This window comes from Anguilla anguilla, chromosome 5 (assembly GCF_013347855.1).
Source record: "Anguilla anguilla isolate fAngAng1 chromosome 5, fAngAng1.pri, whole genome shotgun sequence".
NCBI classification, from domain to species: Eukaryota; Metazoa; Chordata; class Actinopteri; order Anguilliformes; family Anguillidae; genus Anguilla; species Anguilla anguilla.
The window spans coordinates 1890156-1913681 of NC_049205.1; the positions used below are offsets into that span (position 1 = coordinate 1890156).

General features: G+C 55.2%; 1 protein-coding gene and 1 long non-coding RNA gene across 2 annotated transcripts in view; both read left to right on the top strand.

Moving 5' to 3' along the window:
* The window catches only part of LOC118228513 (huntingtin-like), a 32824-nt gene extending 11961 nt beyond the window's left edge, over window positions 1-20863 (top strand). The window contains 51 exon segments of the mRNA XM_035420079.1: window positions 147-305; window positions 406-503; window positions 895-1034; window positions 1166-1229; window positions 1316-1416; window positions 1652-1798; window positions 1940-2060; window positions 2433-2578; window positions 2744-2895; window positions 3106-3305; window positions 3416-3542; window positions 3870-3994; window positions 4175-4285; window positions 4370-4447; window positions 4583-4806; window positions 5031-5109; window positions 5241-5402; window positions 5721-5776; window positions 5905-6053; window positions 6274-6410; window positions 6680-6796; window positions 7176-7298; window positions 7514-7767; window positions 8118-8260; window positions 8394-8628; window positions 8735-8876; window positions 9632-9811; window positions 10102-10278; window positions 10485-10561; window positions 10712-10850; window positions 11196-11318; window positions 11522-11741; window positions 11827-11972; window positions 12388-12565; window positions 12706-12807; window positions 13129-13313; window positions 13479-13605; window positions 13750-13853; window positions 13958-14112; window positions 14390-14529; window positions 15053-15135; window positions 15304-15434; window positions 15552-15684; window positions 16174-16329; window positions 16921-17111; window positions 17621-17735; window positions 18173-18386; window positions 18717-18822; window positions 19202-19364; window positions 19794-19954; window positions 20517-20863. Coding sequence (XP_035275970.1) covers window positions 147-305; window positions 406-503; window positions 895-1034; window positions 1166-1229; window positions 1316-1416; window positions 1652-1798; window positions 1940-2060; window positions 2433-2578; window positions 2744-2895; window positions 3106-3305; window positions 3416-3542; window positions 3870-3994; window positions 4175-4285; window positions 4370-4447; window positions 4583-4806; window positions 5031-5109; window positions 5241-5402; window positions 5721-5776; window positions 5905-6053; window positions 6274-6410; window positions 6680-6796; window positions 7176-7298; window positions 7514-7767; window positions 8118-8260; window positions 8394-8628; window positions 8735-8876; window positions 9632-9811; window positions 10102-10278; window positions 10485-10561; window positions 10712-10850; window positions 11196-11318; window positions 11522-11741; window positions 11827-11972; window positions 12388-12565; window positions 12706-12807; window positions 13129-13313; window positions 13479-13605; window positions 13750-13853; window positions 13958-14112; window positions 14390-14529; window positions 15053-15135; window positions 15304-15434; window positions 15552-15684; window positions 16174-16329; window positions 16921-17111; window positions 17621-17735; window positions 18173-18386; window positions 18717-18822; window positions 19202-19364; window positions 19794-19954; window positions 20517-20730 — 7310 coding nt within the window. The 3' untranslated portion in view covers window positions 20731-20863.
* A 15-nt stretch (window positions 20864-20878) lies between these two features.
* LOC118228515 lies at window positions 20879-23446 on the top strand. The gene is made up of 2 exons (XR_004765509.1): window positions 20879-23112; window positions 23169-23446. It is a non-coding gene; the product is annotated as an uncharacterized LOC118228515 (long non-coding RNA).
* Window positions 23447-23526: the final 80 nt, after the last annotated feature.

The following is a 23526-nucleotide window of genomic DNA, read 5'->3' on the forward strand; positions in this document are numbered from 1 at the left end:
ACAGGGCCTACTGCCGGACGGTGAAAAATAGTGAGCTGTGCAGGTGACTGTGGAAGCCTGTAGTGAAAATGATCTGATGCAATGTGGCACACTTCATAAATATTTTGGATGTGGTTTTAATGAAACCTGTGTTCGTTGTCTTACAGAGCAGCAGTACATAAGCGACATTTTGGGGTTCGTTGAGCACGGGGACCCTCAGATCCGAGGGGCCACCGCGGTACTGTGTGGGACTCTGATCCACTCCATCCTCAAAAAAACCCGCTTCTGCGTCGAACCCTGGCTCGGGAGCGTCAGAAGCTCCACGGGTGAGAGCTGTGAATTTAAAACGGGGGTTTATGGGGAGATTATGTTTTGTGCAGTTGTGCTGATCGTCCACCCCCCCCCCCGCCCCCCCCCCCCCCCCAGGAAACCCCGTCTCCCTGGCGAGCTGCGTGCTCCTGCTGCAGAGGAGCCTGAGAGACGAATCCTCCGTCACCTGCAGGATGGCCTGTCTGGGCGTGAGGGTGAGTGGGCCACGCGCCCGTCCCGTCTGAGGATGTGTGTGCGTGCGAAACGATCGACTGCATGTGTGTGTACACGCTGGTCTACTGTGCATGCATGTACACGCTGATCTACTGTGCATGCATGTACGCGCTATTCTCCTGCGCATGCGTGTGTGTGCTGTTCTGTTGTACACGTATGTACTTGTTCTTTTACTGCATATGTATATAAGCGCTGTTCTACTATGCATTTGTGTTTTGTTTTTCTTCACATGTATGTATGGCATACATGCTGTACACATGTGCTGTACGTGTGTATGAATATCACTGTGTATGAATATCACTGTGTAATAGTATCAGTGCAGTCATGTTTTGTGCTCTAAATGAACGTGACCCCTGTGCCCTGCCCCTGCAGCGCTGTATCATGGCTCTGTGTAACAGCTCTTACGGTGAGCTGGGCCTGCAGCTGCTCATCGACCTCCTGACCCTCAGGGACTGCTCCTATTGGCTGGTCCGGACCGAGCTGCTGGAGACGCTGGCTGAGATGGATTTTCGGTAGTGAAACCCCCCAACCCCCCCCCTGGCCTCGCCCCCCCCCCCTCACCTTCTGAACTGAGTTTTTGTATTGCTTCCTGTTTACCACCATAGATATTGTCTCTGAACCGATGTCCTGTTCCCTGTGTTAGATTAGTGAGTTTCCTGGAGAGGAAAACGGAAAGCTTGCACAGAGGAGATCACCACTATACCAGAGTGAGTAACATCAGCTTCAGGCTCTTACCTGGGAATCTGGGCCTGGTTAAAGTGAGATGGTAAAGTTTGTCTGTTCTCCTGCTCAGCTGCTGAAGCTGCAGGATCGGGTCCTGAACGACGTGGTCATCCACTTCCTGGGAGACGAGGACCCGCGCGTGCGGCACGCGGCGGCCGCCACCGTCAGCAGGTGAGCACGTTTTCCCGCCGTGGCGAGGCTCCGCCCCCACGCTCGCTGTCGAGCCGTGGCTCCGCCCCCACACTCGTCATTGGGCCGTGGCTCCGCCCCCACACTCGTCATTGGGCTGTGGCTCCGCCCCCACGCTCGCCATTGGGCCGAGCCGAGCCCTCACACCGCCGTTCGGACCGCGCGCCGCTCTCCCGGCACGTAAACCCCGCCCCCTGACCTCCGCTGCTCTTCCCAGGCTGATCCCGCGGCTGTTCTTCGACTGCGACCCGGCGCAGGCCGACCCGGTGGTGGCCATCGCGCGGGACCACAGCGCCGCGCACCTGAAGCTGCTCATGCACGAAACGCAGCCCCCGTCCCACTTCAGCGTCAGCACCATCAGCAGGTACCAGGCCGCATGCTGATTGGCTATTGGCTGCCTGCCAATCACAGTGGAGGCAGTCTCTAATAGGCAGACACACGGTTCTGAAGGCCACGCCTTGTTGCGTGCTGTGGGACGCTGTTGATGTGCCTGTTTCTCCCTCAGGACGTACCGAGGCTACAGCGTCTCTCAGAACGCCGCGGACGTCACCGTGGAGAACAGCCTGTCCCGCGTGATCACCGCTGTGTCCCACGCGCTGGCCGCCTCCACCTCCCGAGCTCTCACCGTGAGCGACGCCCGCACCTGCGCCTAACTGCGTACCGCAATGAGCTGGGCGCCACTGATCTCAAACAGCACTGATCTCACAAATACAGCACTGATCAGCACACAAATACAGCACTGATCTCACAAATACAGCACTGATCTCAAACACAGCACTGATCTCACAAATACGGCACTGATCAGCACACAAATACAGTACTGATCTCAAATAGAGCACTGATCTCTGATCAGCACTCGCAAATACAGCACTGATCTCTGATCAGCTCACCAATACAGCACTGATCTCAGATCAGCTCACAAATACAGCGCTGATCTCTGTGAGGTTAATGTTTGGCTGGAGCGCTGACGGTTGTGGGCCGGGTTTTTCTTTCTTCAGTTTGGCTGCTGTGAAGCTCTCTGCCTCCTGTCCTCCGCCTACCCAGCATGCACCTGGAGCATTGGCTGGCACTGTGGCTACGTCAGCTCCTCTGGCAGCCAGCCCAATCGCTCCAGCCTCTACAAGAACAGGAGCCGTACCCACAGGTAACATGCTGTCACATGTGTGTCCGTCATGGATTGCATCTATGGTATTTACAGACTCTATCCAGCTGGAGATGTATCAGTGCGTTTTATCTATGGTATGTACAGACTTTGTGCAGTTAGGGACTTCCGACTCTGATCTGTAATGTTGTATCTATGGTGCCTCAGTGTGCCCGAGTCAGACTCAGTGGAAGACGCGAAGCGGAGCTGTACGGTGGGCGTGGCCAACATGGTGCTGTCGCTGCTGTCTTCCGCTTGGTTCCCTCTCGACCTGTCAGCGCACCAGGACGCCTTGCTATTGGCTGGCAACCTCCTCGCAGGTACCGTACACATCAGAGAACAGTGCTGTGCTGAGCCAGGCTCTCTGATTGGTTCTAATCCTTCAGTGACTGACAGGAGGGCTCTGCCTCCTATCGGGGACTTGGAACCACCATGGTGTGATTCAGCACGGTGTTCTCATGGCATGCAGTGCATCCCCTGCTTCTGTTCTTTCAGCACTGACCCCCCACCCCTACTTCCTGTCCCTGCAGCTGTGGCCCCCAGGTGTCTGAGCGGCCCCTGGACGGGGGAGGAGGAGCCCGGCGGCGGCGGTAAGCCGGAGGAGGTGTGGCCTGCGCTCGGCGACCGCGCGGTGGCTGCCATGGCGGAGCAGCTGTTCTCCCACCTGCTGAAGGCCGTCAACGTCTGCGCCCACGTGCTGGACGAGGCCGCGCCCGGCCCCGCCGCCAAGGTAACGAGGGTGGGGGGAGGGGCCTGTTACCGCCGCTCGTTACTGTACTCCACCCTCTGGGGAGCCTTGTATCCATGGTAACCAGCGTATTCCCCCCCTCCCCACCGCAGGCCACGCTCCCCTCCCTGTCCAACACCCCCTCCCTGAGCCCCATCCGCAGGAAGAGCAAGGAGAAGGAGCCGCCCGAACCCGCCGGCGCCCCCATGAGCCCGAAGAGGAGCGGCGAGGGTAACCCAGGTAATGGAGCCGACGCCCCGGCCAGCCAATAGGATCATTCCAACCCAGGACTGTGCCGTTATATAGTCCTCAAGGGCTGTTTGAGTTCAGTTGGCACTGCTGCCCCCTTTGGACGCTTAGAGAATTGACCTCACTTTCCAAGCAGTTATGATTTATCAAATCGAGACGTATTTGAGGCCAATAAAAGAAAAGGAGAAACAGCACCCCCTGGTGGGTAGGACTGTGTAGTGGAGCAGTGAGCGTTCAGTGACCCTGCGGTGTAAATGACAGTCTGCAGTGCAGGTGAGTTTAGCTCTGATCTCACAGCGCCGCGCGCTGGTATCCCAGCAGGCCGAGCTGCAGACACTGCGGGAAACGCCACTCTGAAGTCCACCACGCTGGGAAGCTTCTACCACCTGCCTCCCTACCTGAAGCTGTACGAGGTCCTGAAGGCCACGCACGCCAACTACAAGGTAACCCCCCCCCCCACCCCCCCCGTCCCCCCCCCCGGCCCTCCGAGCGTCTCCACGTCCTCTGCGGGCTCACCACCTCCACTGGCCAGGCCTGCTAGTTATGCTGGTTTATCTTTATTGGGCTGACTGTGTCCCCGCCCCCGCCCCCGCCCCTGCCCCACCCCCCCCGGGTCCCTCCAGGTGACGCTGGACCTCCACAGCGGGGGCGATAAGCTGGGCAGCTTCCTGCGCTCGGCGCTGGACGTCCTGTCCCAGCTGCTGGAGCTGACCACGCTGCAGGACATCGGAAAGGTAGCGGCCCCCGTTACCGTAGCGATCGCCACGGCGCTGTCTCTCGGCCCCATTCTCACGGCGACCGTCTCTCTCCCTCCGCAGTGCGTGGAGGAGATCCTGGGGTACCTGAAGTCCTGCTTCTCCAAAGAGCCCACCATGGCGACCGTCTGCGTGCAGCAGGTGGGGGTTCGGGAGGGGCCGGGGGGGGGGACGCGGGGGCGGGGGGCTGAAGCTGATTACCCAGCATGCACTGGTAGAGTTTTGCGTTTCTGTAGGTCATGTGATTAACGCCTCTGCGTTGTGTTGCGTGCCCAGCTGCTGAAGACCCTGTTTGGGACCAACCTGGCGTCCCAGTACGACGGGTCCTGGTCCCACCCCAGTAAGGCCCAGGGGAAGGCCCTGCGGCTGGGCTCGTCCAGCCTGAGGCCCGGGCTCTACCACTACTGCTTCATGGCCCCCTACACACACTTCACCCAGGCGCTAGCCGACGCTAGCCTGCGCAACATGGTCCAGGCTGAGCACGAGCAGGACGCCTCCGGGTGAGAGAGAGAGAGAGAGAGAGAGAGAGACGCACACACACTCACATGCACACACACACACACATGCACACACACACTCACACACACATGCACACGCACACACACAAACACACACACGCACACACAATCACACACACACACACACACATAAGCAGACAGATGTACAGTGAGCAGTCTCAGGCATCGCTGGTAAGCCCAGCTGAGTGTCTCTCTGGTACCTGCAGGTGGTTTGATGTGATGCAGAAGGTCTCCAGCCAGCTGAGGTCCAGCATCACTAACGTTACCCGGCAACGGGGGGACAAGGTAAGAGCTGTGCTTTCCCTGTTCAGAGTTCACAGAACTGTGAGGTAGACACAGAGATAAACGTTTCAAACATTTCCTGTGTGATAGGAATTTCCTGTCTCTCTCTCTCTCTCCACCCCCCCCCCCCCCAGAACGCCATCCACAATCACATCCGGTTGTTTGAGCCTCTGGTGATCAAGGCCCTGAAGCGCTACACCACCAGCACCTCGGTCCAGCTCCAGCGCCAGGTCCTGGACCTGCTGGCCCAGCTGGTGCAGCTGCGGGTCAACTACTGCCTGCTGGACTCGGACCAGGTCAGCCCGGTCCCTGTCCCTCTTACTCCGGCTGTGAAGAGTTAGAGCGTGATCCCATGAGCCGTTCATGCTTAACACCTTATTAACACTGACATGCACTTATCTAAGTCCCTCATGCCTCTTGTGCTCTCTTACACTGCAAGTCATTCTGAATTAGAGCGTCTTCTGAATGAATGTAATGTACTGTAATTGAGTCTTTCAGGTGCATTATTGATTATTAAATATTTTCTGCCCTTTTTCATGTTAAATGTCTGGTGCTGCAAGCCATGCTGTGTGAGTGCTTGATGCTAATTCTGTGTCTGTGCTTCTCAAATGCAGGTCTTCATTGGCTTCGTGCTGAAGCAGTTTGAGTACATCGAGGTCGGCCAGTTCAGGTAAGTGCCTTTCCCATGCTTTCATCTTAGTGTAAAACCTGTCCAGTATTTTATTTTCATCTTAAAAGCAGATGAACGCTGGCTATCGGTCTGCAAAAATAAAGGGTTTCTTTCACCCTTGGGTGCAGGGAGTCGAAGGCCATCATCCCCAGCATCTTCTTCTTCCTGGTGCTGCTGTCGTACGAGCGCTACCACTCCAAGCAGATCATCAGCATCCCCAAGATCATGCAGCTGTGCGACGGCATCATGGCCAGCGGCCGGAAGGCTGTCACTCACGGTAGGCCCCGCCCACCTCGGGCGGAGATTGGTCGGTTTATCCTGTGCTGTGTGCGATTGGTCCGTTTATCCTTTGTTGTGTGATGATTGGTAGGTTCATCCTGCCCTGTGTGTGATTGGTTGGTTTATCCTGCCCTGTGTGTTGATTGGTCGGTTTATCCTGCCCTGTGTGTGATTGGTCAGTTTATCCTGCCCTGTGTGTGATTGGCTGTGTCCCTCAGCGATCCCGGCCCTGCAGCCAATCGTGCACGACCTGTTCGTGCTGCGGGGCTCCAACAAGGCGGACGCCGGCCGCGAGCTGGAGACCCAGAAGGAGGTGGTGGTGTCCATGCTGCTGCGGCTCATCCAACACCACCAGGTACACCACCGCTGCCCCAAGCCCCCCCCCCACCCACACTGGTTTCAGGGAGAATAGAGACTGCCTCCCCTCTCCCTGGCTGGTCTCTGGGTGAACAGTGGGATAGTAATGTGATGCTGATGTTAACTTACAGTGCGATGGAGTACTTGGTTGGTTTGAAATGTGACACATGGTGTCCGTGTGTGTGTGCACGTGTTCGTGCATGTGTTTGTGTGTGTGCGCGTGTGTGCGTGTGTGTGTGTTTGTGTACATGCGTGTGCTTGGTGCAGGTGCTGCAGATGTTCATCCTGGTGCTGCAGCAGTGTCACAAGGAGAACGAGGACAAGTGGAAGAGGCTGTCCCGCCAGATCGCTGACATCATCCTCCCCATGATCGCCAAGCAACAGGTGAGTCCTCCTCTCCCGCTATGAGATCTACTACCACGTCCTAGTATGTTAGCACATGTTAGCACGGGAGCTAAAGGCTGATAGCACGTTAGCCCATGGGCTAAAGGCTGATAGCATGTTAGCACGGGAGCTAAAGGCTGATAGCACGTTAGCACAGGAGGTTTCTAAAGGCTGCTAGCATGTTAGCACAGGGGCTAAAGACTGATAGCATGTTAGCACAGGAGGTTTCTAAAGGCTGCTAGCATGTTAGCACAGGGGCTAAAAGCTGATAGCATGTTAGCACCGGCGCTAAGGGCTGATAGCATGTTAGCTTTCTGCTAAACGCTGAGGTGAACTGAAGGCTGTTGTGACAGTGGTGTCATACCCGCCTGTGCTGCAGATGCTCCTGGACTCCCATGAGGCCCTGGGGGTGCTGAACACCCTGTTTGAGACGGTGGCCCCCTCCTCCCTGCGTCCAGTGGACATGCTGCTGAAAAGCATGTTCGTTACGCCCATCACCATGGTGAGCCCCACCCCCACACTCCATTGACCACTCCCACTAACCCTTTTCCTATCCTAAATTTTCCCCTCCCCTCTTCTCACTCCACTAGCCCATCCAGTCCCGCATTCTGTGTCCCAGCTGTGAGTGGGGTCTGTGGGTGACTGGGTGGGGTCTGTGGGTAACTCAGGTGCGGTCTGTAGGTGACTCAGGTCCCTGTCCCCCCCCCTCTCTCCCAGGCGTCGGTGGGGATGGTGCAGCTGTGGGCCTCTGGGATTTTGGCCGTGCTCAGAGTGCTCATCTCCCAGTCCACGGAGGACATCGTGCTGTCCCGCGTGCAGGAGCTCTCCCTGTCCCCGCTCCTCCTCTCCTGTCAGACCGTCCAGAGGCTCCGGGGGGGCGGGCCTCACACTCCCCCTGCCGAGGAGGAGGAGAAGGAGGAGGAAGGGGAGGGGGAACCACCCCGTCACGCGCCCGAGGAAGCCTTCTCCAGGTGTGCCAGTCAACCACCGCTAGAGCCAGTTCTTAGCTGAACATTCTAATGCTGATGTCACAATCACTGCTGGTGACTGAAAGCAGTGGAGTTCTGGAACACTGACTTTTTAAAAAACATTCCAAAAAACCTAATCTTCAAAGGGTTAAATGTATAATAGATAAATGTAGGTAAACCGAGCACTAGGTACACTTTAGTGGTAGGAAGTTGCTGAGCGTTGTTGGGCTGAATGGCCTGTTCTCGTCATTATGTTATGTTATGTTAATGAATTGAGCTGTAGCCCGCCAGCGCCCCCTGGTGGGCTGGGGCTCTGCGCTGTTGGGGGCTGAGACTCTGGGTGTGGCCCGCAGGTTCCTGCTCCAGCTGGTGGGGGTTCTGCTGGAGGACATCGCCACCAAGAGGGTGAAGCTGGACCTGAGCGTGGAGCAGCACACCTTCTACTGCCAGCAGCTCGGAACCCTGCTCATGTGCCTCATCCATGTCTTTAAATCAGGTTAGCGCCCCCTACTGGTCTGTCTCATTCACACCTTTAAATCAAGTAAACGTGTCAGTCATGCTCCCACAGGTGTGTCTCATTCCCAGCTTGTCTATCTGCTATTTTCACAATTTTTCGCGGTTTTTGCCAGGCATGTTCCGGCGGATCACGGCGGCTGCCACCAGGCTGCTGAAGGCGGAGGGTGGCGAGGCCGGCGGGGGTGGCGGGGGCAGCGGGGGCACCTTCTACACCCTGGAGGGGCTGAACTGCATGGTGCAGTCCCTCATCACCACCCACCCGTCCCTGGTGCTGCTCTGGTGCCAGCTCCTCCTGGTCATCGACTACACCAACTACACCTGGTGGTCCGAGGTGCACCAGACGCCCAGGTAGGGCCCCGCACGTTCCGGATGGGGGTGCTCGTTGATGGGGGCGCTGTTTGGGAGGAGCCCAGGGGAAGCTGCTCGTTGATGGGGGGGTTCGCTCTGTCCCCAGGAGGCACAGCCTGTCCCGGGCCAAGCTGCTGAGCCCCCACCCCTCCGCAGACGGCGAGGAGGAGCGGCCGGAGGCCAGGCTGGCCGTGTGCAACCAGGAGATCGTCCACCGGGGGGCGCTCATCCTCTTCTGCGACTACGTGGTGAGCTCAGGGGTCCCTCTGGGGTCCCTCTGGGGTCTATCAGGGGTCCCTCCGGAGTTCGAGTGACTAACGCACACGAAGGGCAGTTTGGTTAGGAATCATTTACCCCATGCAGTTCCCATCCTAAACCTGCCCCTTTCCTTTCTGACCCGTTCTATTAGCCCCCCTTCTACTGCCCCTACAACCTCCCCCTGTTTTGGGCCTGAGGACACATATAGATGAGAGGAGCTGATTCAGCCCTTCTAGGTGTGCTAATCGCCTGCTTGCCGGAGCAGATCCAGCACGTTTGCAGGCGTGGGCTTGAATCCCCCGAGGATCTCTGCCTGTACTCTGACCTGGCAGGCTGCTCCATGCATTCACTCTGTTTAAAATAGATCCTCATATCTGTGAGGAATTCCCTGTGGGCTCTTTTTCCCCTGTACCCCGTGGTTCTACTGACAGGTCCCAATCTGAATAGCCTTTGGATGTTCATGTTATTCACTTCTTAAAAATTTCAAATCCTTGATCAATTCCTCCCTTAGTCTCCTCTGAAGACTTTAGTCAAAATTAACCTCTGTGATTCTGTTAGATAATAAGACCCAGTGAATATGTTTATTTGGACATAAATAAGCTTGAAAATAAGGCCTTATAAGTGCCTTTGATTTGGGGCACTTGGAACTTCAGAATAAACATTTCTGTTGACAAAATGACATCAGGCTGTAATTAGCCGCAGTTCATTGAGTTCAGTGAGCTTCCTGTTCCTGTTCTGCTCGCAGTGCCAGAACCTGCACGATTCCGAGCACCTCACCTGGCTCATCGTCAACCACGTGCGTGACCTCATCAACCTATCCCATGAGCCTCCAGTGCAGGACTTCATCAGCGCCATCCACCGGAACTCCGCCGCCAGCGGCCTGTTCATCCAGGCCATCCAATCACGCTGCGAGAACCTGTCCACTGTGAGCACCGCCTGTTCTTCCTCTCCCTCCCTCCTCTCTCTCTCTCTCTCTCTCCTTCCTTCCTCTCTCCCTCCCTCCTCTCTCTCTCTCCTTCCTTCCTCTCTCTCCCTCTCTCTCTCTCTTTCTCTCTCTCCTTATCCCTCCATCTCTCCTGCCATGTACGGTATGGAGCCCTGTGGAATGACTGTGTGCAGTAGTAGTGTTGTGTTATGGGGTGTGTGTGTACCTGTACACAGGTGTACAGTAGCACAGTGTTAAGTGAAGGGGTGTGTTCCTGTACCTGTGCACAGCCCACCATGCTGAAGAACACGCTGCAGTGTCTGGAGGGGATCCACCTCAGCCAGTCGGGGGCGCTGTTGATGCTGTACATGGACAAGCTGATCAGCACGCCGTTCCGCGTGTTAGCGCGCATGGTGGACACGCTGGCCTGCAGGAGGGTGGAGATGCTGCTCGCAGAGACGCTGCAGGTAGGGGGCGCTGTGTCACACACACACACACACACACACACACACGCGCTCTTACACACACACACGCACACACATACATGCTCTTACACACACACACGCTGGCCTGCAGGAGGATGGAGATGCTGCTCGCTGAGGCGCTGCCTATCTCTCTCTCTCTCTCTCTCTCTCTCTCTCACACACTTCCTTTTTCTCCTCTTCTCCTCCAGAACAGCACAGCTCAGCTGCCAGTGGAGGAACTGGACCGGATTCAGGAGCACCTCCAGAACACTGGCCTGGCTCAGAGGTACGGTCTGCGGCTGTCTCCCCCCTGCGCACACCCCCCCACCCCCCCACCCCCCACGCACACACGGAAGGTTCCGGAAACGCTCGCCCTGCGCCCTCGCGGACCGCACCGCCCGTCACACGTGTCCCTTCTGCCCCCCGTGTCCCTCAGGCACCAGAGGCTGTACTCCCTGCTGGACAGGTTCAGGGCTTCCGTTGCCGAGGATACGTGTAGCCCCTCCCCTCCCGTCACCCCACACCCCCTGGATGGGGATCCTCCTCCCGCCCCAGAGACCGTCGTGGCCAATAAGGTAAGAGCTGAACCCTGCCCCCCCCCCCCCCCAATCATTAAATGGTGTTAAATAACGAAGCAAATTCACCGATCGATTAAAGTGTACTTTCTATTTTTCGGTTATGTGATCATTTGTCAGTAGCACAGTGGTAGCAGCGCATGGAGCCTTGTGTGTGTGTGTGTGTGTGTGTGTGTGTATGTCAATGTGTGTGTGTTAATGTTGTGTATGTGTGCATGCGCAGAACTGGTTTGTACTGCTGGTGTTTATGTTAATGTGTGTGTATGTGTGTGTGTGTGTGTGGGTGTATGTGTATGTTAATGTGTGTGTGTGTATGTTAATGAGTGTGTGTGTGTGCACGCGTAGGACTGGTTTGTGCTGCTGGTGAAGTCTCAGTGTTTCCTGCGCACCGATGCTGCCCTGCTGGAGACCACAGACCTGCTGACCAAACTGCCCCAGGGTGACCTCGCCTCCATCATGGCTTCAGCGGTACGGCGCGTGTGTTAGTGATGCGTTTCCTGCTTTAGTGATGCGTTTCCTGCTTTGGTGATGCGTTTCCTGTTTTAGTGATGCTGCATACGGCCTCGCTGGGCTGGGAGTGCTGTAATGGGTTGATGATGTAATGGTAATGGGCGTGGTTGGTGATGTAATGGGTTGGTGATGTAATGATAATGGTAGGTTTATTCCCTCAGGAGTTTAACCTGAGCCTGCTGTCCCCGTGCCTGACTGTGGGGGCTCAGCGTCTGTCCCGTGGACAGGGGGGCACGTTTCTGGAGACGTCCCTGCAGGCCATGCTGGACCGCCTCTCCGGCCTCCTGCAGCTCCTGCCCGTCCCGCACCAGCCCTTCCTGCCCCCCTCCGACCCCGGCCCCACCCCCTCTGCCTACTGGGACAAGCTCGCCGACGTCTGCGGTGAGCCTGCGGAACCATGAGGCCCCGCCTCCTTCCCCACACGTCAAAAACAAATCTGATTGGCTCCCTTTCTCTCTCTCTGCAGGAGAGCCAGGTTTGTACCAGACGGTGGTGAGTCTGTGCAGAGCCCTGGGGCAGTACCTGCTGGCCCTGCCCACGCTGCCCCCATCCCTGCAGATCCCTCGAGAGAAGGAGGCCCTGATCACCAGGTTCACCACGCTGGCCCTGGAGGTGAGTGCGTGCAGGCTAACCGCTAACCGGCTAACGGCTAACAGCTAAAGGGCTAACGGCTAATGGCTAAAGGGCTAACGGCTAACAGCTAAAGGGCTAACTGGCTAACTAAGTTTTATTTTTTTATTTTCTTCCCAATCACAGTTTGAATGAGAAGGAAAAAAGTGGCATTTATTTGTAAGTCAAAGTGAACAACAAACTGTGTGTGTGGGTGTGTGTTTTACTGGCAGTGAGTAAAAGCAGGGCAGTCTTGAGTGGTTAGAGTGCAGTGCAGTGCATTGTGGGTAAAAGCTGTGTGTTGTGGTCCCTCTCCTCCAGGCGGTGACGTGGTGTGTCCTGCAGGACCAGGCGTAGAGTGCAGTGCAGTGCAGTGCATTGTGGGTAAAAGCTGTGTGTTGTGGTCTCTTTCCTCCAGGCGGTGACGTGGTGTGTCCTGCAGGACCAGGCGCTGCTCAGTCTGGACCTGCAGGCGGTTCTGTGCTGCTGTTGCCTGGCGCTGCAGCAGACTCCCCTCTGGAACCTTCTGTCCTCTGTGCCGTACGCGAGCCGCACCTGCTCGCTCGTCCAGTGCGTGCGGCTGCTCGTCTGCGCAGGTCAGCCACGCCTGTGAACCGGCTGCACGCGCTCCTTACAGCTGTGACTGTTCGATCAGTGGCAGACTGGTTCTCAGTTCTAGGGTTCTAAGGTTCTAGGGTCCTGAGGTTCCCAGGGTAATGTGACTGTGTTCCCTCAGTGGCTGTGGAGCCGGGAGACCAGCTCCTGAGGCCCTCCCGGAGGAGGTCGGCCCGGGACGGAGGCGCAGAGGAGGACCAGGTGGACACGCCTTCAAAAGACAGTGAGTCCCGCCCCCTTACAGCCCCTCCTGGGGTCCTGCTCCCTGTAAGGTTTCTTCTGATTGGTCACCCTCTAAATGATCACTCCACTAAGTGGAAATGTCACCTCACTTCCACAATAAACATGGTTTCTAAATGACTAGTGTAAAGTTCTCCTGTGGAGGGTAGTATAACTGTTGTGTTCAGGATTTAGAAACCTTAAATGTTATAAAGCAGTAAAGTGGCTGATTATAATTATTTCTTGGTAGTTTTTGGTCTCTGTGTGTGTGTGCACCTGTTTGTGTGTCTCACCCTCTGCTGCTGACGTGCTCTGTGTGTGTCAGATCTGTGTGTGAAGAGGGCTTGTGAGGTCATGTCTGAGCTGGTGGAGAGTCTTCAGAGCATCCTGGCGGTGGGGCACCCCAGGAACAGCAGGGTCCCCCACTTCCTCACCCCCACCCTGCGCAACATCATCATCAGCCTGGCCAGACTGCCCCTGGTCAACAGCTACGCAAGAGTGCCCCCGCTGGTAAGAGTGGGAAGTGTGTGTGTGCGTGTGTGTGTGTGCGCGTGCGTGTGTGTGTATGTGTGCAGGTGTGTGGGCGTGTGTGTGCATGTGCGTGCGTGTATGTGTGCAGGTGTGTGTGCATGTGCATGTGCGTGCGTTCCTAATGCTCCTGTGTGCGGCCCGCAGGTCTGGAAGTTGGGCTGGTCCCCCAGGCTAAGTGGAGAGCTGGGCACGGTGTTGCCGGAGATCCCTGTGGAGTTCCTGCAGGAGAAGGAAGTCTTCAGGGAGTTCCTGTACCGCATCAACATCCTGGGTATGGGAAACAGGAAATGGGAAGTGTCTAGCACTCAAAAGACAATATTGAATCATAGTGTCCCGCCATCACAACTTTAGGATCAGACTTGGTTGATCTGACAGATGTTGACAGATAATGTTGACCTCTGTGTGCTGTGTGCAGGGTGGAGCAGCCGGACACAGTTTGAGGAAACCTGGGCAACGCTGCTGGGAGTGCTGGTCACTCAGCCAATCAACACGGACCAGGAAGAGGAGAGCCACCCGGAGGTGAGGCCACGCCCCTTTGAGAATGTATCATGGTAAAGCTACATGCGCAGTGTTGCGTGTATACCGCGCGTCTGTGACACGATGCGCCATGTTGCCCGCGGCAGGAGGACCTGGAGCGGACGCAGATCAACGTCCTGGCGGTGCAGGCCATCACGTCGCTGGTGCTGAGCGCCATGACGCTCCCCGTGGCGGGAAACCCGGCGGTCAGCTGCCCGGAGCAGCAGCCGCGCAACAAGGCCCTCAAAGCGCTGGACACGCGGTAAATACGCCCTGCTGGGATAGTACATCAACTGAGAACCCTATGTGCTGTGTTGTGATTGGCTGGGCCATTGTGTGCTGTGCTGTCATTGGCCAGACACCCTGTGTGCCAGACACCCTGTGTGCTGTGCTGTCATTGGCCGGGCCATTGTGTGCTGTGATTGGCTGGACCCCTGTGTGCTGTGATTGGCAAGGCCCTTGCGTGCTTTGCTGTGATTGGCTGAGCTTTTGCGTGCAGAAGGTTGTGAGTAAAATGGCTGCCGCTCTGTTGCTCTGAGGTTCGGGAGGAAGCTGCACGTGATTCGTGGCATCGTGGAGCAGGAGATCCAGGCCATGGTGTCAAAGAGGGACAACATCGCCACGCCCTACCCCTACCAGGCCTGGGACCCCGTGCCCTCCCTCTCCGCTTCCTGCAGGGGTACCCCGCCCTCCGCCCCCTCTCTCCCTCTGTCCAATCAAGCAGTGGGGCTGTACTGACTCTGGCCCCCCTCTCTCCCTCTGTCCAATCAGGCAGTGGGGCTGTACTGACCCCGCCTCCTCTCTCCCTCTGTCCAATCAGGCACTGGGGCTGCACTGACTCTGGCCCCCCTCTCTCCCTCTGTCCAATCAGCTCTCTCCCTCTGTCCAATCAAGCAGTGGGGCTGTATTGACCATATTTAAATGATTGTGTTTGTGATATTCTGGTATATATGAGTGCTGATCTAGTGATTATCTTGTCTGTCACAGAGCTGTTTCAGTACAGGTGTATGAGGGACCAGTGAGAGGGGTGATGTGTGAGTGTGTTAGTGTTGATTTTGGAGTGTTAAAGGCTGTTAAAATACAGGTAATATGAGTGTGAGGGCAGGTGAGAGAGTATATCAGTGCTGATGACGTCACTGTATGACATCACTATGCAGTATGTACTGCGCTGCTGCTGTAATGTCGGGGGGCGTGTCTTTCAGGAGTGCTCATCAGCCATGAGAAGCTCCTCCTCCAGATCAACACGGAGAGGGAGATGGGCAACATGGACTACAAACTGGGACAGGTGAGAGTGCCGCACGGCGAGGCCCGGGGGCGTGTGCGGTCATGTGTCATTGTGTCTGACACTGTCTGATGATAATTGAGATGGGAAGGTGGAGCGTCTCTGCCGCTGCACTCGCAGTCCTGTATGAGTGGGAAGTCTGAGCCTCGGTCCTCCGTCTCCCGGCAACAGGTCTCCATCCACTCGGTGTGGCTGGCCAATAGCATCATTCCCCAGAGGGAAGAGGCCTGGGACGAGGAAGAGGAGGATGAGACTGACAACCCGGGAATGGGGTCACCCCCCACCTCCCCCTCCAACTCCAGGTGAGTCTCTCTTTCTCCCTCCCACTCTCCCTCTCTATCTTTCTCCCTCCCACCCTCTCTCGCTCTCTCTCTCTCTCTCTCTCTCTAAGTGGCTGACGCTCTCTCCCCCCCTCTCAGAAAGCATCGTGCGGGGGTGGATGTGCACTCCTGCTCCCAGTTCCTGCTGGAGCTGTACAGCCAGTGGATCCTGCCTGGCAGCCCCAACAGCCGCAAGAGTCCGGTGGTCCTGATCAGCGAGGTGGTGCGCTCGGTGAGTGTGCCGCCCATACCGCCAAATCTGCAGGCCCCCCTTCAGCAGACCGGAACCACAGTCAAAGTGTTCATCTTATTCTGTTCCCTCCCTCCACAAACAGGAACCAGAGTCAATTACATACACAGGAAGCAGAGTCAGTGTGTTGCACTCATTGTGTTTCCCCCCCTTGCACGTACAGGAAGCAGAGCCAGTGTGTCACACACATTGTGTTCCCCCCTTGCATGCACAGGAAGCAGAGCCAGTGTGTCACGCTCATTGTGTTCCCCCCTTGCATACACAGGAAGCGGAGCCAGTGTGTCACGCTCATTGTGTTCCCCCCTTGCATACACAGGAAGCAGAGCCAGTGTGTCACACTTACAGGAAGCAGAGCCAGTGTGTCACGCTCATTGTGTTCCCCCCCTTGCATACACAGGAAGCCAAGCCAGTGTGTCACGCTCATTGTGTTCCCCCTTTCCAAGCGGAGCTGTTGTTTGGTCTCTCCTGCAGCTGCTGGCCGTGTCGGACCTGTTCACGGAGCGGAGCCAGTTTGAGATGATGTTCCACACGCTGTCCGAGCTGCAGAAGGTCCACCCGGCCGAGGACGAGATCCTCCACCAGTACCTGGTCCCTGCGGTCTGCAAGGCTGCCGCCGTCCTGGGAATGGTGAGAGGGTAACCGTGACAGCCATCGCCAAATTTCCGACCGGACTGCTACGTGACTGAAGTGCATGATTGGTTCTGAATGATTTTATTGATGTTTTCGCAGGAGTGACAGCGGCATTTTGGATGCTAGTGGCATTTTTGATGCTTTATTGGCAGTATTGATCTGTGTGTTGATCAGTCAATGGTGACACCAAACTGACCCCCTCCGTGGCTAATTATAACCTCAGCAGCTCAGTGTACTGCGAGCCCCAGGGGGGGTTATGTCTGTTTTTTATTCGCTGAGCAAACAGCTTAATCTGGAGAAAATATCGCAGCTACGTACTGCATGTATGTTAGTATGGACTTAATCATGCTTTTTCGTTTCTGTTATGTCACAACTTGCGTTCTTTTATGTTTTTACATCAACCTGCATAGGGATGAAAATGAGCCCCAAATGGCTCAATCTGGCACATTTCGCATTGTGTTTATTAATGAGCATTGCTGCTGTTTTTAAATGAAAAAAGTTAAATGCATGGTGGTCTCTCAGGACAGGGCGGGGGTTAGGGTTAGGGTTAGATGAATAAAGTTAAAATAAAGGGTCATTGTCTCTCAGGACAGGGTGGTGGCGGAGCCCGTGTGCAGGCTCCTGGAGAACGCGCTGCACAGCACGCACATGCCCAGTCGCATCGGCGCCCTGCAGGGGGCGCTCTACGTCCTGGAGTGTGACCTGCTGGAGGAAACTGCCAAGCAGCTCATCCCCACCATCAGCGAGTACCTGCTGACCAACCTGCGCACCGTCGCACAGTGAGTCTGTAACACACACACACACGCACACACAGACACGCACGCACGCACGCACGCACGCACGCACGCACACACACACACACACACACACTCCAGCCCCTTTTGGTGAGCCTGCTGGCTGATCAGACGGTAATGGCGGGTGAGAGGTGCCCGTCAGCGCCCTCCTCCCCCGCTGCCCGCCTCTCTGAAAATAAACACCCCCTATCAGTCTGACTGAGAGGCGGGTGGCGGGCGTCTGTCCAGGGTTATTCACTCAGGGCCGTGTTAATGAGCGCTAAGCGCTAAGGGCTTCCTGAACAAGCTGTATGTATGGGTTTCATATCAGTATCTATGGTACAGTATTTTATAGCATAATAAAAGGTTTTATGGTAGTTTATGACAGGAATCATATTTTATGCTGTAAAAGTTTGTGGTGATGGACTGTGTGGGTGTGTGTGTGTATATGTGTGTGCCTCTGTGTGTGTGTGTGTGTGTGTGTGTGTGTCTCTGTGTGTGTGTATTTATTGCAGCTGCGTCAGTCTGCACAACCAGCACCACGTCCTGGTTATGTGTGCGGCGGCCTTCTACCTGATGGAGAACTACTCGCTGGACGTGGGGTCAGAGTTCACTGCCAGCATCATCCAGGTGAGGGCGGAGTCAGGGGGAGGGGGTGGGGCTCGCTAGGCCAGGGGCCGGTTTAGCACTGGCCCTCTCTGTCACCCTCACGCTAGGAGCCGCCATCTTTGGAAAGGAGAGCTGAAGGCATCCGGAGGTTTCCGTCCAGTGAGGCGTGGCACGGAACCTTCCGGAACTCTGACTCACGCAGCACGACACGTGCGGCACACGGCGTCCGTGTCACGCCTACCTCGCCTGTCTCATGCCAACGCCGCTACGTTGCGCGCGAGCGCGGCCGCCGCAGTCTGAGTCAGCCGCAGTTATTTTGGGCTTGAGGAGGAGTTTAGCCAGCACCGACTGTTTCTGAAAAAGAGGAATAAGTTCCCAGCAGACTCCGCCGAGGCGTGGAATGTCACATTAACCGTTTCCCTCCTCCCCCCCTCCCCCGCCCCCCCGTCCCCCTGCAGGTGTGCGCAGTGATGGTATTGGCCAGTGAAGAGGCCACGCCCTCGGGGGTGTACCACTGCGTGCTGCGGGGCCTGGAGCGCCTCCTGCTGTCCGAGCAGCTGTGCCGTCTGGACGGGGAGGCCCTGGTCAAGCTGAGCGTGGACCGGGTCAACATGCCCAGCCCCCACCGAGCCATGGCCGCCCTGGGGCTGATGCTCACCTGCATGTACACAGGTAACCTCACAAACACACACACACACACGCGCGCACGCACGCACGCACGCACACGCACACACACACACACACACACACGCACACACACACAGGCGCACGCACACACACACGCACGCACACACACACACACGCGCGCACACACACGCGCACACCCACACACACACACGCACGCACACACACACACACACACACACACACGCACAGACATGCACACACACACGCACACACACACACTAGGGCTGATGCTCACCTGCATGTACACAGGTAACCAGAGCCCTCACTCCCTCCTCACCTGTGCACAGGTTCATAGGTGTTCTGTCTCTTCCTCAGGTAAGGAGAAATGCAGCCCCAGCCGGACGGCCGACGCAGACACTGCGGCCCCCGACACAGAGTCCGTCATCGTGGCCATGGAGCGAGTCTCTGTGCTGTTCGACAGGTACACGCGTCTCTGTGCTGTTCGACAGGCACACGCGTGTCTGTGCAGTTTGACAGGTACACGCGTGTCTGTGCTGTTTGACAGGTACACGCGTGTCTGTGCTGTTTGACAGGTACACGCGTGTCTGTGCTGTTTGACAGGTACACGCGTGTCTGTGCTGTTTGAAAGTTACACGCGTCTGCCCTCTCCTGTTCAGAGAGACACTGTGATTAGTCCAAATCCAGAGCATGTGATGCTGTTTATCCAATCATTGAATGCTTCACATGGCTTACCCTGTACTACATGCTTAGCGACTCATCATGCACAGTAACCAGCGCGGGTTCTATCAGCGATGGCTCGCCTGCTGAATTTCTGCGCTGACGATGCGCTGCTCTTCCAGGATACGGAAGGGCTTCCCCTTCGAGGCGCGGGTGGTCTCCAGGATCCTGCCCCAGTTCCTGGACGACTTCTTCCCTCCACAGGATGTGATGAACAAGGTCATCGGGGAGTTCCTGTCCAACCAGCAGCCTTATCCCCAGTTCATGGCCACCGTGGTCTACAAGGTGAGTGGCTTAGCGACAGACGGATATCATTAAACTAGTCAACGGATGATTGGCTGCCTCTGATCGGCTGCCTCTGATTGGCTGTCTTCAGCTTCTTGGGTCTGTATTCACACACTTAATTGTGTACTGGACATCCTGTGAATAAAAGCAGAATGTGGCCCCTGAGTGAGAAGCGGCTGAAGGACTCGGGTGAGAGCAGGAGGGAGCTGAGTCTGGCTCTCCACTCTTCTGCCCCTCCATGTTAGGGCCGTTAGTTTGCTCCTTTGACCTGCTCTGCACAGCAGCTTCCCCGCTGGGGCGATACGGGTTCGATTCGCTGGGGCTGGAGTCGCTCTCCGGGGCAGACCGCGTAGGGCGCAGGTTTCAGGCGTGTTTCGGCGGGAAGGCGTGTCAGCGCCCGCGTGACTCCGCCCCCCCTCTCTAACCCAGGTGTTCCAGACGCTGCACGCTACGGGACAGTCCTCCATGGTGCGGGACTGGGTCCTGCTCTCCCTCTCCAACTTCACCCAGAGGACCCCCGTCGCCATGGCGATGTGGAGCCTGTCCTGCTTCTTCGTCAGCGCCTCAACCAGCCAATGGATCTCAGCACTGTATCCTCCCCAAAAACACCCATACACCAATACACCCATACTGCACTGTATCCTCCCCAAAAACACCCATACCCATACACCCATACACCCATACTGCACTGTATCCTCCCCAAAAACACCAATACCCATACTGCACTGTATCCTCCCCAAAAACACCCATACAACCATACACCCATACTGCACTGTATCCTCCCCAGAAACACCCATACCCATACAACCATACACCCATACTGCACTGTATCCTCCCCAAAAACACCCATACACCCATACTGCTCTACACTCCCTAAATACACCATGGAGCAGGGATGACCAACCATTTCTGGAGATCTGCCATCCTGTAGGTGTTTACTCCAGCCCTAACAGGGCACACCTCACTCAACAGCCAGAGATCTCATTGAGCTGCTAATAGAATCAAGGGGGGCAGATTAGGGTTAAAATGAAAACCTACAGGAGGGTAGATCTCCAGGAACAGGGTGTGGCATGCCGGATATAGAGGGTGTAGCTGTGCTCCAGAGGGACACTGGTGTCAGCCTGTACCTCCCTTAACCCCTTTCACCCCCAGCCTGCCCCATGTGATCAGCCGAATGGGCAAGTCGGACGTGGTGGACGTCAACCTCTTCTGCCTGGTGGGCTTGGACTTCTACCGGCACCAGATCGACGAGGAGCTGGACCGCCGGTCCTTCCAGTCGGTGTTCGAGGTGGTGGCCTCGCCGGGGGGGCCGTACCACCGGCTGCTCCGCTGCCTGCAGGGCGTTCCCCGGGTCACCCCGTTCTGACCGAGCGCCGCCTGGACAGACAGACGGACAGAGGGAGACAGACAGAGAGAGAGGGAGGGCGTCAAAGCCAGAGAAACGCAGGCTGACTGACTGACTGACTGACTGACTGACTGACGGACAGACAGACTGACTGACTGACTGACTGACTGACGGACGGACGGACTGACTGACTGACGGACGGACGGACGGACGGACTGACGGACGGACAGACTGACGGAGAGATTCAGCCACACGGACCGAGCGACTCTGCTCCCTCCGGGCTCTTCCTGCTCTCTGAACCACAGACGGAAGATAAAACTGGAGCGCGAGAGCGTGCTCACGCATTTCCCCCCGAGGGAACACTGAAGCCATGTCACAGAGACAGAGGATGTTCTATATTTAAAGAATTAAGGAAAATAATTCTATTTTTTTGGTGCTTTTTTTTTGTTACAGAAGACTGAAAAGATTGTAAAATGATAAAGGGCTGTCCACAGGAAGGACTAAAACCCTGTTTGATAGAGTCAATTTGAGATTTTTAATTCCATTTTACCCTTCAATGTTGAGAGTATGAGAACAAGGAAAGCAGAGGTTAAATATTCCTCTCCAAATAAGATGCTTACAGTATGTGGCCATATTGATGGCTGAGAACGCCACAGGCAAGAGGAACAGTCACAGTTGGCATGTTTCAATTTCTACATTCCCTACACGTTATTTGGCATTGTGTATGTTTGTATCTGAACAAAAACAAGCAAGTTTGTTATTTTTAATTTCTCTGTATGATCATGCTCGGGATGTGTGATGCGATGGTACTGCCTGGATGCATCTCTGAATGATTTATCTTTACGATTACGATTTAGTGTAAAATGCACTGGTGTGAAACACACTGCGCATGCTGTTCTGGGTCTAAGAGCAGAAAAACAGTACTGGAATGAGTAAAAACAGAGTTTCTGAATGTTTCCCCCTTTTCCAAACTGCACATGATCATGAGTACCGGAGTTTGCACCTTCTCTGTGTCGTCTGAAATGTCCTCATTTGAACCCTAACTGTCCACGATAATCAGTAATGAAACTACTGAATTGGTACAGCATCGCTTGTGCTTAAATCGCGGCTACACAGGTGAGCGTATGTCCCCATTTAAAATGGATGTTTTAATGGGTGGTGCTTAGCTGTAAATACACGTCTTACACAGAGACTGAATGTTTTCATATAATGCACCTGAAGCATGCTACACCTTGCTTTTAAATGAAATTTTAAATGTATGATTTTTCTTTTGTTTTTATGTTGCGTTGGGCAGACTTGTCCGAGACTGCTGATGCGGGGGGGGGGGGGGGGGGGGGGACGTGGTTACCATGAGAACATAGTCCTGGGGTGGCGGCAAAATCATGAAAACTGTTCAGCCCTTTTTTTTTGCATTTTTCTGATCTTTAATTCACATTTCCTTCTTTCAGCAACGTGGAAACACCCCACATTCATCTCAGTGACCAAATTCAGCCCGTTTGCATTTAGACGTGAGGTTCACATGGATAAAAAGTCTTAAGACAACTTTGTGTGTCACCCTGAAGATCTAATCACTAATCACCGAATGCTCGTCATTATGAGCACCTCGTGGGATTGGTTAATTGTACTGTGAGGAGTGATGTAACGGGTTTGTCTGACTCGCAGTGTGAGTCAGGGTGCTGCCTTAATGCAGTAAGTGGGAGGATAAGCAGCCCTACGTCGTCGCTGGTTTTCAAGAATCATGTAACTTAGGTTACCGAGTGAAGAATAGGCTGGTGCTCATACCCCTGGGTCACTTCTTGAGAGAGGCCAGATTCTGGTTACAGGAACCTCCCCATATCCTTACTTAGCAGTTTACCGCATTTGCAAGCAATCGTGCCGAAAAATGTTTTTCCTCTCAGAAGATTTTCCTTTATTATTAGGTTATTAGATTTTTTTTGAATTTGACTAGATGGTGCACCTGCAGGATTGTTTTTGTATTCCGGGCACGTCAGTGTGCCTCTTCCTCTCCTGCTGGATCCGTTGATCAGCTGACCTCATGTCACGGTGAAAAGTGTTCAGACATTCCCATAATGCCTTGCTTCAGGGAAGATGGAGGGATTGGTGGATTTGGCACTGCTCAGGTTCAGATGGTAGTCTTTTTTTGGGGTGGGGTGGGGGGTGGGGTGCAGGGTGGGTGATATTTTATACATTGTTTTTTTTATTTGTCAGTCCATTCATATTTAAGTTTTTGTATTTGATCAAATGGGTAGGGAGTCCAGGTGTGCTCTGGTCAGGTATACCTCAGGTGTGCTCTGGTCAGGTGTGCCTCAGGTGTGCTCTGGTCAGGTGTGCCTCAGGTGTGCTCTGGTCAGGTATACCTCAGGTGTGCTCTGGTCAGGTGTGCCTCAGGTGTGCTCTGGTCAGGTATACCACAGGTGTGCTCTGGTCAGGTATATCTCAGTCAGGTGTACTCTGGTCAGGTATACCTCAGGTGTGCTCTGGTCAGGTGTGCCACACACACACTGGCAGGTGTGTTAACGGGAGCGCTGGCTCGTCTGTATGTGCAGTCTGGGCGGGGTCTGCTGCTCAGTGAGGGTGTGAGGATGCAGCTCCTGAGCCCCCCTACAGGACCCCGCTGTCCCTCCGCTTTCTTACTGCAAGAAAAGACTGGATATAATTAACTATGTCTTATTTTAATTCTGTAAGTGACTGGAAAATATCATGTGAAAAAAATAATAATAAAGTGTTTTAAAGAATACGGGGATGTGGTATAAATTTCTGTTAGCGTAAGCTCTTATGTGCTAACGCAGTTCACTGAAACTAACTTGTGGTGAAGAC